Genomic DNA, 18,324 nt, shown 5'->3' with positions numbered 1-18,324 from the left:
GGAAAGATGAAGCTGCCAGGAGTTTGGGGCTCTTTTATAATATGCGCTACATCTGGTTTTCAGTGACAGACACTGAAGTTGAAGACCAAATGTACCATGTATCATAAACATCGACATTTCCTGTGTCTTGCTCTGACTTGTTTTTTAGACGTAGTGTTGTGTTCTTTTGGAATGTTTGTCATATGTGTCTGCATGTCTGTTTCATTGTGAAAAGGGAAACTCTCTAGGCTGAGCCTCCCTGGGACAAGCTGGGACTAGAAGAGGGTTTAATGCAGCCGGGTGTGCCTGTTGAGTGAAAAACTTGACCCTCTTTGTCCTGTGTCTCTTCAGTCCAGCAGCCCCTTGTACCTCACACTGTGGCTGTAAACCTGAACCAAAGTGTTGATGGGAACCTCTGCTCCTTCCGTGTTACGCTGCAGTCACTCACTGTTCTGTGTCCGGAGGAAAAAGACCTTAAAACCCAGTGCATGCAGAAGTGCTGGGCACAGCATGGTGGGTGGTGCAGGTGTATTAGATAGGCAGAGGCAGATGCCTGCTGACCCACCTGTGTTCTGGGGGAGGATCAGAGCCCACCTGCCACCCCCTCCCCAGCAGAGCTTGTGTGCTCCCTGATGCATAGATGCACAGATGTGTCACACTGTGGGGCATGACATTGCCTGCCACCTGCCCTCTGCACCTGGCTGAGCCTGGGTCCTTGCTGATAAATTTGGACCACTTCTAACGGCTCCCTTCTGACAATGCTTTGTGTGCCATGAGCACTCAGCTGTTCCTGTAACTGCCACTGGTGCTGGCATTGGTGACGTATCGTGTGGTGGGTCGTTTGTTTGTGTTTTCACTGCGATGTCCAAGGCTGAGTGCATGAGGCCCAGCCTCTCTGACGGAGGAGCAGCCAGTGTCTCTTTCACAGACAGTTTCCAGAAGAGGCTCTCCATAATCCCAAGTGCATGTGAGGAAGGTGCCAGCCCAGAGTGTTGCTCGTGCCTGGCAGCAGCTTCTTGCACACAGGCTTGGCCGCATGTAGGGAGGGACGGGCTGCCGTACTGCTCAGACTTGGTCCAGGAAGCTTGGCCAGAATGGGCAGGTGGTGAGTGATCATCCCCTGACCTGTCGGCTGTCTTTATTGTCAGGATGTGAAATCTGGATGGATATTCTTTATATTTTTGACACCTGGAATTGCTCTACATGTCAAAGAAGGTTTCTTTTTTTATTTCCTTATTACTTTTGGGCTACAACCAGTACTGCTCAGGGTTTACTCCTGGCTCTGCACTCAAGGATCACTCCAGGTAGTGCTGAGAGGACCATATGGGGTCCTGGGAATCAAACTCAAGTCCACAGCATGCAAGGCAAGTGCCCTACCTACAGTACTATCACTCAGGCCCCAACTTCGATTGCTCCATTTTATTGCTTTTGCTCCTTTGTCAAAGAGCAGCTGTTTGGTGGGTCTGTGTCTGGGTTCCCTGCTCTGACCATCTCCTCTTTGACCAGCTCCATGCAACCTGAGTACTGTTGCTCTAGTGAGTCTTTTTTGGTTTAGATTTGGGACCACACCCGGTGATAGAACTTGCTCTTGGCTCTATGCTCAGGGATCATGCTTGGCAGTGCTCAGGGGATTATATGCAGTGCGGGAGATTAAACCTGGGTCAGCCGCACACAAGGCAAGCAAATGACCACTGTATGACTCTCTGTCTTCTCAAGAATGAGTCTTGAGGCTGGGTAATATCAGTCTGACTGCTGGGCTTCAGTGTTGGGTTGTCTGTTCTATATTGTTCACCTCTCCATGTGAATTTTAGAATCCAGTTGTTAATATTCACAGAATAACATACTTGTACTAAGAGTACACACACACACACACACACACACACACACAACACAGCCAAGACGGTGGGTTGAAAGCCATCCATCCCTGCATGCCTGTTGAATGAAAAGCTGGACCCTCAGTCCTATGTCTCTTCAGTCCAGCAGCCCTGTGTGTGTGTGTGTGTGTGTGTGTGTGTGTGTGTGTGTGTTTCATTCCCAGTACTTCATGCTCAGGGTTACTCCCAGAAGTGCTCAAAGATCATGTTGTGCCTAGAACTGAACTGGAGTTGGCTGTGTGCAAGGCAAACTCCTTAACCCCTGTACCCTACAGCTCACCTTTTATATTTTTAAGGAGTCTTTATTTTCCTATTCATAATTAGGAGGCTTGGGGTTTTGAGGAGTGTTCATTTTTATGAATTCAGATTCTCTTTTTTTGGGGGGGGCACTTTTTGGGTCATACCCAGCGATGCTCAGGGGTCACTCCTGGCTCTGCAGTCAGGAATTACTCCTGGCAGTGCAGGGGGCACCATATGGGATTCCAGGGATCGAGTCCAGGTCAGGTACATGTAAGGGAAACGCCCTACCCACTGTACTGTCACTTCTCTTTTAAAATGTATTTGCTTTTTTTCTAATAGAATGTGTGTATGTATGTTTGGATCACACCTAGCTGTGCTTAATGCTTACTCCTGGAGGAGCTCTTAGACTCTTACTCCTAGAGGGGTTTAGGGAACCATATGCAGTGCCAGGGATCAAACCCAGGTCTGCTGTATGCGAAGCACTCTGCCCTCTATGCTATATCTCCAGTACTGATTCATATTTATAATTTTAGATAAATTTCTAATTAAACTTTATTAGTGAACCTCTGGTGAATTGCTGAACAGTGATTTACTTATTTTTACGTTTAACCCTGACCCTGATCCAGTACCCCTGCCCCACTGCCATCCCTGGCTGGAGAGCTCGCTGTGTGCTAGGTGATTACAGAGCAAGCTCATGTCTGTGGTGACCACATGTGAGCCTGGAGGGCAATGGCTGCAGTCCCCAGTGAAACGAGAGTGAGTGTGACCTTTCTATGCAGAGCAGACCCTGTGCCAGCATCTCGATCTTTGGACATGCCCTGGATCCCCCAAGCCCCCATGTGCATGAGCTTATGGTCCCTGGAACCCTCTGTGCCCCCCACCTTCCCAGGCAGGGACATGGCAGCGACTCTGGGTTTCTGTGAGTGTGATTCTGGGGTCCTCAGGGGCCCCTTCCTGTGTTGTGACTGAGTGAGCTCACCAGGAGGAGGAAGGGCTGGGAGCTATTGGTGCTGGGAGCTGTCTGTTTGGGGTGCCTGGTCCTGCTGTCCCAATACCTGTCTTCCTGTCCTTACTGGAAAGGGGTCATAGGACCTACAAGCAGACAAGAAAATTAACTTGCATTTCAATGTGTAACAGGAACTGGAAAGTGGGTAGGGAAACATTTGCCTTAAAAAGATGAAACTGTGGATTGTTGACTTTGTGGAAATTTTAAGCCTTAGCTTGTTGCTTGCTAAAGAACTGTGACAGTTTTCTCTCGGTAAAAAGTTTTTTTATTTTGGGACCAAGTTGGAATCTTAGGAATGGGACATTCTTTAGAATCCTGTTTCTGACAGTTTTTAATCAAGTCCACATGCCGTGGGCTGTGTGTGAACAACAGGAGACATAGCTCCTTACCCAGCCTGTGCCCAGCCCTGCTGCCTCGCTCGCTCAGACCATGCCCACCGCCACAACAGGGTGGGGACAGCCTTTCAGTGTGGACTTGGATTTGGGTTGGTTCCTTCCCTGGTGGGCAGGGAGCTTGCTGTGCTTGGGCCTGGTGCAGGGATTGAGGAAGGGAACCGGTCTTTAGGAAGCCCCCCACTGCCCCAACCTCACATCTCTACCTCCATCCTGAAAAAAATCACTCTCTGTGAGCTGCATCTGTCGGCTCTCTGCCCACATGCGACAGTCCCTGCACTCCGCCACCCAAGGTTCAGGTTGCACCTGGCCTCAGGTCCATATGACATGCTGAGGGCACAACCTCTTGCCCTGAGAGATCTGGGGGGAAATTAGCTCCTTAGCCAGAGCACTGAGTCCAGAGCAGGCCACAGCCAGTGGCCACAGGTGTCTGAGAGGCTAGAATAACTAGGAGATGAGGGATAGGGGTGGGGTGGATGAATGTTGTCTTTTCTTATTTAATTTTTTTTTTTTATTGAATCACCATGTGAAAAGTTACAAAGCTTTCAGACTTAAGTCTCAGTCATACAATGATCAAACACCCATCCCTTCACCAGTGCATGTTCCACCTCCAAGAACCCCAGTGTACCTCCCATCCCACCCCCACCCCCCAGCCTATGTGGCGGATGGTTTTCACTTTACTTTCTCTTTACTTTGATTACATTCAATATTTCAACAGGAAACTCACTATTATTATTTGGAATTTTCCCCAACAATCAGACCTGCCGAAAAAGCATCATATGATAATTTGTTTTCCATTGCTGAGAATGAAGAGCATATGAGGTCGCGCAGCCGCTGTTTTGGATTTCTGGTATTTTAGTAATTAAGTCCAGAGAAATTTCTGCCAGAAGTCGCATCACTGCAAGCTCGTACCTCTGTTTAGTGGGCCTTAGGAGATGGTGGTCACCACGCCACCGGGGAAAGGAAAGGCTGAGAGAGAAAAACCTTTCCCCTTGAATGCTGTCTTCTCAGATGTCTTAGACCTGGTTGGTAGTCTCAGGCTCAGCTCCCCAAGAGCTGATGGTTGGATTTGCATCATCACACGAGCCAGTTCCTACACTTGCATTGTTTCATGGAGGCCATGCTCTCACCCTGTGGGCTCAGTTTCTTTGAGAAAATCCTGTGGTTGAGATCCAAGATTGGCCTGCAGTGTACAGGAGGTCCGGGGGTTGCCTTTGGTTATGAGCAAGTCTTTGACAAGTGATCTGCACCAGTAGTGTCAATTTGGATCTTGCTCAGGCTGGTGAAAACTTTTTTAGAGGCACAGTTCAGTGAGCCCAGGCAGCTGGCATGCATCATGGTCATAGGGGCAGTGTTGGGTTAGGGGGTTAGCCAACACAGTGAAGGCCCAGAGAGATCATGGCAGCTTTCAGTCGGAACGTCTCAGAGGCACACGCACAGCCCAGCCTGCTCCTGTCCTCCCCAAGTCCTCACAGGTGGACCCACTATCACCCGTCAGGCTCCTGACAGAAGTCCGTCAGACTTCTCTATGGAGTCACGTACTGTCTGTCACCAAGAGAAGTCAGAAACAGCTGAAATGGGCCCGTTTCCCCCCAGACAGACTCTCTGCTGTGGATGTTCAGCAGAAAGTTAAAAACATTGCTTTGTTTTAAATAATGTCATCGAATTCTCAGGTTGGAGATACCCAGTCTGTGACCTGAACAGGGAAGTTGCGATGAATTAGTTACAAGAAACTTGTCAAAATCTGGAGATTCTGAAGAGGGTTAAGTGCGCGCGGGCTCCAAGTTGATTATCAGTGCCAACCTTCAGCAACAGGTACCATTAGAATATTTTATCTTTGAAACAGATTAACACTGTTGAAAACCAACAGTGTATAGCCAGTAAATATAAAATAAAGAGCAGGAGAGAACTGGTTCACATGCTTCATCACTCAGCAGCAAGTGGGAATGAAATACTCGTGTGTTTGCTCAGCTTCCTGGAGGTTAGCGAACCCCATGGAAACCGCAGCACAGACACTGGCCGAGCTGTGCTATCATAATCAGTGAATGAACACGCTCCCTCAGTTTTTCTCACTGTGTGGCACAGCAGAGTGAAAGCAGCAGCCATTGAAGAGGATGTGCCTGGTACAGGAAGCACCCTGGTCATTAGGGGTGGATTCCTAGGAAAGGAGCACCCAAAGTACATGGCGAAGTGAAGAGGCATCGCCAGCAGAGGGGGCTAGGAGACCACGTGCATGTCTGGGGTCAAGCGGGCAAGGGACCACGTGTGAGCTGTCTGCACAGGACAGGGCAGGGCAGGGCAGGGCAGGCAGGACCCATGTCATAGACTATCTTGACTTTCCTTACACTTTTCCTCTCTCCCTGGGCTTGAATTTCTCCCTAGGTTTAGTGGGGAGGGGAATGATTTTTGATCCAGGCCTCACATATGCAAGTTAAGTGCTGAGCTACATCCCTGGCCCTCTCTATTTTTTTAACTTTTGAAATTTAGGTTGTTGGTGGTAAGTTTGTTGTTATTTTTTGGTTTGGGGTTTTGTGTGTGTGTGTGTGTGGTTGTGTGGGAGCATTTTTACTCTGTCTCCTGGGCATTGCTTTCCCTCTGTTCTACAGCTTTGATAGGTGGTCTTCCTTTTTAATCTCCAAGTGTTTTCCAGTTTCTAATTTCTTTGATCCATTGTCTATTTTAAACCTTAGTTTTATAATTTGAGTTTTATGTTAATATGTGGGCAAGGGGTGGGGTTGGGGCCCCAAATCGTGCTCAGGAGGCCAAAGGACCACCCTCAGCAAAAACTGGCTTGGCTTCAGGGCCTGACAGTTCAGAACTTAGTTTTGATAAGACGGAGCCGTTCAGCCAGGCAGTTCAGCAGGCTGTGAGATGCTACGGGTCAGACTTGGGGCGGGTGCACCCCGTGCAGGGCTGAACCCACTGCACTCTCCCTGCCCGTTGTGTCCATTTTGTGTTCCATCGTGCACTTAATTGTTACATCAAGTTGTTTATTGTGTTCATCCCAATTCCTATCATCTGTTTGTTAGTTCTGTTCCTTTACGGGGGTGGGGGGCGGCGGGGCTGCTGTATGCCCACTGTGATTTACGGGGGGGGGGGGGCGGCGGGGCTGCTGTATGCCCACTGTGATTTACGGGGGTGGGGGGGGGGGCGGCGGGGCTGCTGTATGCCCACTGTGATTTAGGACCATATGTAGTGCCACATGCAAGGCCATTGTGCCTTACCTGTTTTACCACCTCTCTGGCCACTGGTGATTATTCCTTATTGGGAGTTGGTATTAAAGTTTACAACTATAATTTCAGAGTTTTGAATTTTGATTTCTTGTTTGTTGGTACGTGTGTTCCTAATTACTGTATTAGAACCTTTATTAATATATATGGTCAGTCTTTCTCATTGCTTTTTTCATTAGGTGTCTGTTTTGTCTCATACTATATGGCCTGGGTTGCAGTCTGCATGAAATTGAATGTCCTTTTCCATTTTTTTTACTTTAAACCCATTGACTTCTGTTAAAGCAGGTTGGGATCAGGATCCAAGTTCATGTAACACTTATATGCCTGACTACTGGAGTGCCTCAGTGTTACAACTTTTGTATTTAACAGCTTTAGTTGGTTGGAACAAATGGCCAACCTCCCAGCCTCCAACTCCTTTGCTCTCTGCTGACCTGGGTTTATATACATTATTTCCACTCCTCCCCTCTTCGTGTTTCTGCTGATTGTTGCTCACGAATCTTGCCACTAATGCCCCATCAGACTGCTTATAGACTGAATTCCCAACTGCTACAACTATTATTCCTCCCTTTGAGTTGCCTGGTTAGTTATTTCTATTTCATTGGTTTATGGGACCAGCCAATCAAATTGCATTGGCGAAACTAATTGAGGTGGGGCTTGGATTATCCAGCCCCCCCTCTTTATTTTTCCTTTGTTTGGTCCCTCCCTCTTTGCTTCTTCCTGATCTGGCCCTTTCTCCCTGAGTTTCTCTGTAAAGGGAATAGTGGAGGGGGGGCGGAGCAATAGTGCAGGAGGGTGTTTGCCTTGCATCAGCCGACCTGGATTCCACCCTCGGCACCCTATATGGTCCCTCTGAGCACCACCAGGAGCAATTCCTGAGTGCAGAGTCAGGAATAATTCCTGAGCATTGCTGGTGTGACCAAAAAGAAAAAAAAAAAGTGGGGCAGGAACTTTGTCAGGACCTTTTTCGTTTTGGTGGTGGGGGGCCTACCTAGTGGTACTCATGTGACCAAGTGGGATACCAGGCATGGAACTCAGGTCAGCCGTGTTCAAGACCAACCCTACCTGCTGTACAATCACTCCAGCCCCTTCATCCAGTCTTTTTACTGGAAAGTTTGAACTACACATTCAAGTTACCAAGGAGTGACTTTTGTTGCTCGTTTCACTGTTTTCTCTATTTAACTTCTTTTTTTTTTTTTCTTTTTGGGCACTCAGGAATTACCCCTGGCGGTGCTCAGGGGACCATATGGGATGCTGGGAATCAAACCCGGGTGGTTGGCTGCGTGCAAGGCAAACGCCCTACCCGCTGTGCTATCACTCCAGCCCCTCTAACTTTTTATCCCTTTCTTTTCTTCATTCCTGTTGTGTTCGGTTGATCATTTGTAGTAAAACCAATGTTTAAGTTACTTTTATAATATTTTGTGTATAAGATTTTTTTTTTTTGGCTTTTTGGGTGACACCCAGTGATGCACATGGGGTTACTCCTGGCTTTGTACTCGGGAATTACCCCTGGCGGTGCTCAGGGGACCATATGGGATGCTGGGAATAGAACCCAGCTTGGCCGCGTGCAAGGCAAACACTCTACCCGCTGTGCTATCACCCTATCTAAGCTATTTTTTATTGTTGTCTTGGAACCTACACAATTTAACTCAGTAACCAATAAAACTTTTCTACCTTATCTGTCAATAATACAGAATCGCATCTTTGCCCAAAACTATGAACTAATAATTACTTCCAATGCATCATCTCTTTTAAAAATTTATTGTTGTAGGGGCCACACCTGGCAATGTTTGGGTCTGAAAAATGTTTCAGGGATCAAACTCGATGCCTCATACATAAATGGCATGTGCTTTAGCAATTGAGCCATGTACAGGCTGCTTTCACTTTATCTCCTGAGTTATGTAGAGAACGGATTTGATGTTACTGGCTAAGTTTATAATACTGATAATGGGTTTTTCCATAAATTTTACTTTGTATCATGTAGAAAGCAAGAAAGTTAGTTGCAAACTATTCCTGCAGCAGGACTAGCGTCCCACCATCACCCATGTTCTCCAAGACCTTTTTTTTTTTTTTTTTTGCTTCTTGTGTCACACTCAGCCATGCTTAAGGGTTACTGCTGGCTCTGCACTCAGAAATTACTCCTGGCAGTGCTAGGTGAACCCTATGGGATGCCGGGGATCAAACCCACGTCTGCTGCATGCAAGGCAAATGCCCTACCCGCCATACTATTGCTCCAGCCCCGCTCTTTGAGACCTTTTCAGTTGAGGCTCCTATTAGTACTTTGCAGGACAGGTCTAATGATGAGAAACAGCTTTTGTTTATCTAGGAATGTCTTGATTTCTCCCTCACTTTTTAAGGACAGTTTTACTAGATAAAGAAATTTTAGTTGAATTATCTTTCTTTAGCAGCACTTTATATGTTGGTATTGCCCTCCAGCGGTCTCAAAAAAAAAAAAAGATGCTAAAGAGATAGTACCGGGATAAGGAATTCGCTTTGCACATGCTGACCCAAGTTCAGTCCCCTGCATCACATATGGTTCCCTGAGCACAGAGCCAGGAGTAAGCCCTGAGCACAGCTGAGTATGGCCCCACCAAAAAAAAAAAAAAAAAAGGAAGAAAGAAAAAAAGAGGGAAAGCTTTTTTTTTTTGCCTTTCAGTCACACCCAGCAATGCACCGGGGTTACTCCTGGCTCTGTGCTCAGGAATTACTCCTGGCGGTGCTCGAGGGACCATATGGGATGCTGGAATTGAACCAGAGTTGGCCAATTGCAAGGCAAATGCCCTATCCACTGTGCTATCGCTCCAGCCCCCTCCCCTTTTTTGAGGGTCCCTTGTATAGGATAGGTCACTTCTCTCACTATTGTGTAGTCTTGCTGTTTGTCTTTGAAAAGTCCTAGTGTGGTATAGATCTCCAAGTTTATATTTATGCCTTGAAGCAGATTATTGGAGTTTTCCAACACTCTGCTCTTTCTCTGCCACATACAGTTCCCTTCATTTGTGATGTCTGGGGGTGGTGCCCAATAACCCCTTAAACCACCTTCAGCACTTTCCCCTCCACCATCAGACTTGAGACTTGCCATACCTTCAAGCTTTTTCCACTGAGTATTGCCTCAGCCTTCCAGAGCATGCCCTGGGTCGCTCCAGTGGACAGTGGAGCCAGTAGTACGTCACCACTCAGGTCAAATGGTGCTTGTTTATGCCCTTTAGGGCTTCTCCATACGTGCCCTGTCATTGTCTTGAGGGCATTCAAGACATTCTCAAGGGCATTCTCTACTTCTTCCTTCATGTGTTCTCTTAAGTTGTCTGCCCCTAGGACCTGTTCAGGGACAGTTTAGTGTTTTTTTTTTTTTTAGTTTTTTATTGTGGAAAGTTACAAAGTTTTCAGGTTTAAATCTCAGTTATACAATGCTCGAATACCCATCCCTTCACCAGTCAGTTTAGTGTTTTAGACAAGAGACTCTTAACAGTGTGCAGCTCTGGAGAGCTGGGTGTGTGGTTTTATTGCTGTCTCCATGCCCAGGGCGAGTGAGGTGTGGATGTCTTCTTGGTTTTTTTCTGAGTCTTGCCGTGGCACACGTGGTCACAGTCTACCTTTCCTTCCATGCACTTGTAGGTGTGTTTGGACATCCAACTGGCTGCATGTGTGGAAAAGGGAGACATGGAGGGAGGGGTGCAGCCCTGTCCCCCAGAAGCAACTGCAGCGGGGGAGATGACTCAGCAGCAGCAGCTTGGCCAGACCCCTGAGTCTGAGGCTGGAGCCTTTGCCCACCTGCCTCCCCCGCTGCAGGCTGCTCTGGGAGCGGGTGCTGGGAGCTGTCAGGGAGCTGCTGCTATGCTGTAAGAGCTCAAGTCGCCCCATTTCACCAGTTACCACCCAGCTCTTGCCAGAGTCGTGCCTCACTGGAGCAGACAGCCTGTGTCCCAGCTTCATGTACCCCAGAACCCTCAGGCCCCAGAAATCCGGATTCCATCCCTTGATGTCTCTTGTTCCTGCCTCATAACCTTTCGGTGAGGTTCTCTGGTGGCCTATGGGTCAGTCTGGAGCCTCGAACCCTGGTATTTTGGAGGCTTGGGCCACTTGTGACCCTCCAGTCGTCCTTCGGGATGGAGAGCCTGGGGTGCTCGCCAGTGGAGAGGGAGTGGGGACCTGTGGGGGGCCAGCCGGACCCCAGGCGGGCCGTGTCCGCGGGCGGGAGGGCGATGACAGCCCCTGACCTCTGCTCCCTCCCTCCCGTTGCAGAGGAGGCCGAGAGCGGCGGCTTCGCACCCGGCTCGCTGTCGCGGCGGCGGCGCGCGCTGGCCCTGCGGGAGGACGCACCGCGCCGGCACCTGCACATCGGACTGCCGCGCGACTTCCGGCCCGTGTCGTCCATCATCGACGTGGACATCGTGCCCGAGACGCACCGGCGCGTGCGGCTGTACCGGCACGGCTGCCAGCGGCCGCTGGGCTTCTACATCCGCGACGGCACGAGTGTGCGCGTGGCGCCGCAGGGGCTGGAGAAGGTGCCGGGCATCTTCATCTCGCGCATGGTGCCCGGCGGGCTGGCCGAGAGCACCGGGCTGCTGGCCGTGGACGACGAGGTGCTGGAGGTGAACGGCATCGAGGTGGCCGGGAAGACGCTGGACCAGGTCACGGACATGATGATCGCCAACAGCCACAACCTCATCGTCACCGTCAAGCCGGCCAACCAGCGCAACAACGTGGTGCGCGCGCGCGCCTCGGGCAGCTCGGGCCGCTCCTCGGACAGCGCCGCCAGCCGCCTGAGCCTGCCCGCGCCGCCCGCGCCGCCCGACGACATGGAGAGCGACGACGAGCCCGACGTGGTGCTCGAGGGCGCGCTGGAGCCGCGGCCCAGCTCGGCCCTCAACGGCCTGGGCCGCGACGGGCTCAGCGTGCAGCGCCTGCTCAGCTCCCTGCGCGCCGACCCACGCCACAGCCTGGCGCTGCCGCCAGGGGGCGTGGAGGAGCACGGCCCGGCCGTCACGCTGTAGCGCCCCCCGGCGGCCTTGTCCTCCCAAGGACGCGCCGGCGCCTCTGGCCCCTTCGTGGCCGCTGGTGGACAGGAAATGACCCTCGCTCCCATGCAGAAAACACTGAAAAGGTTTTACACGCTTTTAAATGTTTTAAATGAAGCTTTAAAATGACTTTTTTAAGCGGAGGCTTCGTGACCTGAACTGACCCGCAGCCCCCAGGGGCGCCAGGGCTAGCTAGAGGCTGGCTCCTCGAGAGAGGCGGCCACGGCAGCTGGACGCACAGGACAGGCGTGCGGGAGGTCTGTCCTGCGGCCGCCCGGGACGCGCTTCGCAGGACACCCAAGGTCACCGCCCTTTGACGCTTTAGGACCATTTACATTGTAGTAATTTTAAACGTCTCATCATGTTTGGTCGTTACATTGTATACGGACTACATTTGGGGGAGTCTAATGTGGAGGAGAAAACGTTGCCTGTGCTTGAGGAACTGCGCCTCGATCACCTCGCGCTGTCTGGAACAAGGTCGCTGGGTCGACGGGCTGCTCTGACCACTGTCCACTGCACCCCTGGGGGCCGGCGCCCCCTGCTGGCCAGTGGCAGAACTGTGCTGAGCTGATGCATGTCAGACTGACAAGACTGATACCACTTTTCCTGAGTTCATTAAGTGAAAAGCAAATTGATTTTCTTTTGGAAACTATTTATTGAACGGCAGTTATTTTAAGGAGTAGATGTGGTTTCCTGCGCCCATGCTCGGTTTTGTTATGTCTACACCACAAACACTGTTCATTTTGTTTCCCACATGGGAAGGAACACAATGTTCCCCTTTTCCCTGAGGTTCTGGGTAAGAGCCTACATCCTCACCCCAGGGGGCACCAATGAAACATACTACACCTCCTTTGGCACCAGCAGTGGGAAGTGTTTTTTTATACCACAGTATTAAGAACCAGAACCCTAGTGCTAAGTTACTAAGTTATTGCTGGTCATTGATTTACCTTGTTGCCAAGAAGAAAAGTTATATTTCTTACCATGCCTTTCTTAAGTTCAGCAAATGTGAATATTTTTAAGGACAAAAAAAAAGAGGCTTTATTCTGAGATTTGTGTGCTGTTCATCATTTTAGGAGTTGTCAATTGCTTAAACGGCTGCTGGAGTGTATTTTTCTACCCAAGTCTATACTTTTGTCATTTTCTTCTTTAAAAGAACAAAACCAAAATATGTCATATCACATATTAAAGTTTTCTTGGTTTTATATATTAAAGGAATAAAAACTGTTTTGCTTATAACAATTGCTTTGCTTGTGTTCTCATATGAAGTGCCTAGCTGCTATGCACAGACGGGGCGCCATCTGCTCCTCATTCAGCCCCTGTGGGCTAATGCCACTCAGACCTGCCCATGTTCCAGGGGCTCAAGGTCATTCCTGTCTGATGCCTACTGAGTGGCACATTTTAGACCTACTTGTTGTAGAGGTATTTCCATATGAGCACTCAGGATTTTCCCATGCACACAGCATGAGTTGTGTGCCTGGATGCACTGTGCATCCCAAGCCAGTCCACAATCTGGCTTAACGCTATTCCTGACTGCTCCTTGGACTCTTAAGGCATCTCCAGGTGCTGGCAGAGAGCAACACCGAGCAGAGGAGTGCTATGAACACACCTTTGACAGCACTGCAGAAATGAACTGCCTCACACCCTTCCGCCCCATATATCCCTGCATGCCAGGACACCAGCCCATCCATGGAACCGTGCTGGCCACACTGGCCACCCTAATAGGGCCCCCTCAGTGCCATTACCCTCATCACAGCAACTCAGCAATACCCTGAAACCACAGCTTTCTCTACTTCAAGGTACCAAGGCTTTACAATAATGATGATCCAATGACGTACTCAGCATATCTGCATGTCTTCACGTATGTTCCTTGGTCATGCTGGGCCCTGGATCCTACATGCTCTGGTTCCATCAGCCATCACCAAACAGCAAATGAGGCATAAGAAGACACTCTCAACACCACTGCAAGACTTAGGAGCATTTACCACTGCCCCCGAAACCTCTCTGTCCCCCCCAGCTGAATCGTCACCCCTGCACCCACTGCTCCTGGGCCCTGGGATCACTGCATCGGTGACGAGTACGTGGAAGATATGGCGAGAGCCAGGAAGGCCTGAGTCAGGCAGGTCTCAGCATCATGCCCACAGGGTAACCTTAGTGGAAATAATCCCTCCTGATCAGTCAAGAGGACCTTCCTAGAGTCTCTTTCCAACACTGTGTCCTTCTCACCACTGCCTCATTCTCAAACATTAATCCTCATGTTGAAACTCTGTTCATTCTATCCTGAAACTTAACCTCATAAAAACAAATTATTATCTTAACAAACCTATACAAACTCTCAAAATGGCCATATATTTTCCAACTACTATGCACCCCACATACTCCTTCATCAGACTTGAACAATATTAGTGTTACTAATTAAACAAGAAATTTTTTTTGCAAAATCTGATTTCCAACTCTAGATAAAAATCTCCATGCTAATTTCTGACTAAAAAAGATGCAATGAAGTTCTCTGTAACTACATTCAACTTCAGCCTGCCTGCATCAAACTCCACACGCCGCCATGACCGGCCACTCTGAGCATAACCTCTTGCAGTGTGGCCACCCTGGATCACTCAAGCCCTCCAGCCCGTTCAACTCCAGTGCAGGCTTCAGTTCCTTTTCCCTTCAGCCATATGAAACCACTGTGACCTGAAAGGATGCCACGTTCTGTTTCCTAAGGAGACTGAAGAGGGAATGTCAGTACCTAACCCCTGGCAATGGTGATCAGCACCCTGGCTCACAAACCCTGTTTGCCATTATGGGAAGATTCACTCATGCTGCTTCTTCCTTTCACATCACAGACTCCTCTCGGCCTTAAGAAAAACCCACTCTGTACTGTGTGTGAGGGTGCAGGAATGCCCCAGGCATTCCCAGCTGTGCCACCATGGGACATCTGCCTAAATAGCAGCAAAGAGACCTTTCACAGAAAGCATCTGCAACCAAATGAGGCGTATCAGTGTCCCTCATCTCCAGAAGTTCTGTGAGTTTCCCCACAACATCCCATGTTCAAAGAACCCGACAACAGCCTCAGGTAAGGGGAGGAACTGAGCCTCCTCACACTGGTTCTGGCTACCTGTTGGATAGCCCTGTATACATACAGTATAACCCTCTATCTTCAAGGGAGATGGGAGAAAAGCATGGCACTGCTTTAAATAAATTATAGGTGAAACTTTCATTTTTTGGAGGACATACATATCCAATCAGACTTAAAGGCTGCAACGTCACTTGTATTTTCATTACTGTACATTGATAAGCGTGTTGTTTTCAGACCTCTATATCATTATATTAGCATCTAACATAACTCATACAAGCACAAGATGTGGGAGGAAATCGAACAGTTCTACCTTCTATTACCCAAATTTTAATTTCTCCCACACAATGAATTTTTTTTTCTTTTTGGGTCACACCTGGCAATGCACAAGGGTTACCTCCTGGCTTTGCACTCAGGAATCACCCCTGGTGGTGCTCAGGGGACCATATGGGATGCTGGGAATCGAACCCGGGTCGGCCGCGTGCAAGGCAAACGCCCTCCCCGCTGTGCTATTGCTCCAGCCCCCACACAATGAATTTTTAATAAGCAGAATAGTCCTCCTCTGGGAACTTAGGACAGTTCTCTGGACTGAACACGTGCTTTGCATGCGGAAGGCCCCAGGTTTTATCTCTAGCACAACCAGGAACAGCAAGCACAAAACTGGAACTAGCCTCTTGCTAGGTATGGCCAAACGTAAATAAATAAATAAATAGAAATAATATAGGCCAGATGTTATTAGTTCTTTGTACAGGGATTAAGGCAGTTGCCTTACATACAACTGAGTTTTGACCCCTGCACCCCATATGGTCCCTTGAGCAACACCAGGACTCATTCCTGACCACAGAACCAGTCACTAGGTGGGGTTCCCCCCAAAACTTAATCATCCTTCTCGAACCATAAAAATTATCAGCCACTGGGGCCGCACGCGTGCGGTCCCTCCGCAGCTGCACGAGCATGACTCCAGAGGCCAGCTAAACTACTTTTGGTATGGGCAGCTCCTTGCAGAATGTCTCCAGACTGAGAACTAAGCCGAGGCCCCATGCCCGCCCAGGAGGGGAAAGGTATTTCTCTCTCTTGCCTCTTCCTTGCTGGGGGTGAAGGGCGTGGCGAGCGCCATATTATGACGACCACAGATGATCCAATATCTGGAAGAAATCTCCCTGGACTTAGTTGCTAAAGTACAGAAATCCAAAACTGGTCTGACTTCACAACAGGTTTGACTCTAGTGGGGAACTCCTAGCAATAATAGTGAGGTTTTTGTTGGCATATTGAATGTAACCAAAGTAAAGAGAAAGTAAAGTGAAATTTATCGGTTACGGGGGAGAGAAGGGGGGCGGGATAAGAGGTATACTGGGTTGTTTTTTTTTTTGGTGGTGAAATATGGGCACTGGTGAAGGGATGGTTGTTTCAGCATTGTATAACTGAGACTTAAACCTGAAAGCATTGTCATTTTCCACATGGTGATTCAAGAAAATAAAATTTAAAAATATATATATATAAGCCACTGGGCCTGAGAGATGATTCAAAGGCTACAGTGTATTATTGCTGGATCCCTAGTACCATATAGGCCACAAATACTATGTGAGCACTGTACCAGGAGTCACCTCAATACTGCTGGGTGTGGCAAAAAACTCATCAATGCCACTGAAGCGATGGACAAATAGAAGCACAAGCCTTTGGGGCCTGAGAGATAGCACAACAGGCAGTACATTGGCCTTGCACGTGGCCAGCCCGGGTTTATTCCCCAGCACCCCATATGGTCCCCCAAGCCTCACCAGGAGTGATCCCTGAATACAGGGCCAGGGCTAAGGCCTGAGCACTGCCTAGTATGGCCCAAAAACAACAACAAAGAAGAAACACAAGCTTTCAGTGTCCATTCCTATATACTTCCAACAACAGACCCCAAGTCAAAACTATTAAGGAGCTGACAGTGGAGCTATTGGACCTCCAGAAATAAGTACCTCAATATTTATTTCATCTAGAGACTTGATATACTTAGAAGATGTTCCCTCTCAAGACCTAAAGCATATTCTGGGCCAGAGAGACTAAAAGGCTAAGATGTGCCGAGCATCATTTGAACCCTACCACCACAAATGTCCCCCGGAGCAGTTCTAGGGTCACCACTGAGCACAGAGCCAGGTAGAGCCTTCTGAAAAGAGAGTTATTCCAAGCAGGGGATCTGGGGCCAAGGGACATGGCTCAAGAGACAAAGCACATAATATGGACTGTTGTTGGAGTGGCCCTAGCACCACCAAGTGTGACCCCATGATTGATAGAAATAGACAGGCAGATAGATATTGGATAGACTGGGGCTGGAGCGATAGCACAGCAGGGAGGGCATTTGCCTTGCACACAGCCGACCCAGGTCCAATTCCCAGCATCCCATATGGTCCTCTGAGCACCACCAGGGATAATTCCTGAGTGCAGAGCCAGGACTGACCCTGTTCATTGCTGGGTGTGACCCAAAAAATCCAAAAAAAAATAGACAATACAGATGAATGAACAAATGATATTGATAGACAGACACAGATGGGTGGGATGGATAGATGGAATGATGGTGGGTGGGTGGGTGGGTGGATGGGTGGATGGATGGCAGACAGCGGGTAGACAGCACTACTGCATGACCCCTAATAGATGATATAGGTTCTCAGGGGACCTTGGGTGACAGGGATTGAACCCATGCGGCCCAACCCTTTGTGTCCATCTCCCCAACCCAATGCATGCACTTTTAAAGTGGGGATCTAGTGTGAGAAATTATTTGCGCAGAGTCCTAAGGAGTCAGCAGCATCATTCTCTGAAGATGCTGAAAGAAGTGTTCAAGCTCTCCAGGCTGTGCCACAACAGGACAGTCAGCAAGGCTGTCACTGCCACATCCACAATGACAGAGCTGTTGCCCATATTTCAAATCTTCAAACCCTAAGGCAGAAGTGAATGCCAAGATTCCACAACTTGATGTCGAGGGGCAGGCCTTCTTTCTAACTCAGGTTTTGAGAAGAATGCAAAGGTTCAATTCTCTGAGTAGAAAAAAGAAGATTCGTCCAATTACAAAAATTAAAGTGGAATAAATAGAGCTACAGGATTCTAGGACAAAGAATGTCCTTTTGGGGAGGCGGGGCTTGGGACTCCTGGCTTGTCGTGGGGGTTGCCCTTGGCAGTGCCAGGGGGACCAGGTGATGCTGGAGTTAGGCCCAGGTCTCCCAGAGACCATGCTCTCGGGCCCCAAGGGATGACCTCTTTTCGAAACATCCCAAAAGTCTCTAGGAGACAAAGAAAAAAGTGTTCTTGTATTAAGTTTGTTTTTTGTTTTGTTTGGGGGCCATACCTGGAAGTACTCGGGCTTACTCCTGGCTCTGCATTTACCAGGATCATCCCTGGTAGGTTCAGGGAATCACATGGGTGTGCCAGGGATCAAATCCAGGCTGATACATGCAAGACAAATGCCCTGCTCACTGTACTATCGCTCTGGCCCCAGATATTTTAATTTGCTTTCTCGCCTAATTATAATAATAATGCTAATTCTGGAA

General features: G+C 48.9%; 1 protein-coding gene across 1 annotated transcript in view; it reads left to right on the top strand.

Annotated features, from left to right (window-relative positions):
• Positions 1-18,324, top strand: part of PARD6G (par-6 family cell polarity regulator gamma) — a 94,210-nt gene that overhangs the window by 60,372 nt on the left and 15,514 nt on the right. Inside the window, exon 3 of the mRNA XM_055125983.1 lies at positions 10,958-14,800. Coding sequence (XP_054981958.1) covers positions 10,958-11,709 — 752 coding nt within the window. The 3' untranslated portion in view covers positions 11,710-14,800. The remainder of the gene's footprint in view (positions 1-10,957; positions 14,801-18,324) is intronic.

Source organism: Sorex araneus, chromosome 2, assembly GCF_027595985.1.
Source record: "Sorex araneus isolate mSorAra2 chromosome 2, mSorAra2.pri, whole genome shotgun sequence".
NCBI lineage: Eukaryota > Metazoa > Chordata > Mammalia > Eulipotyphla > Soricidae > Sorex > Sorex araneus.
This window is presented reverse-complemented; position numbering and strand designations above follow the sequence as displayed.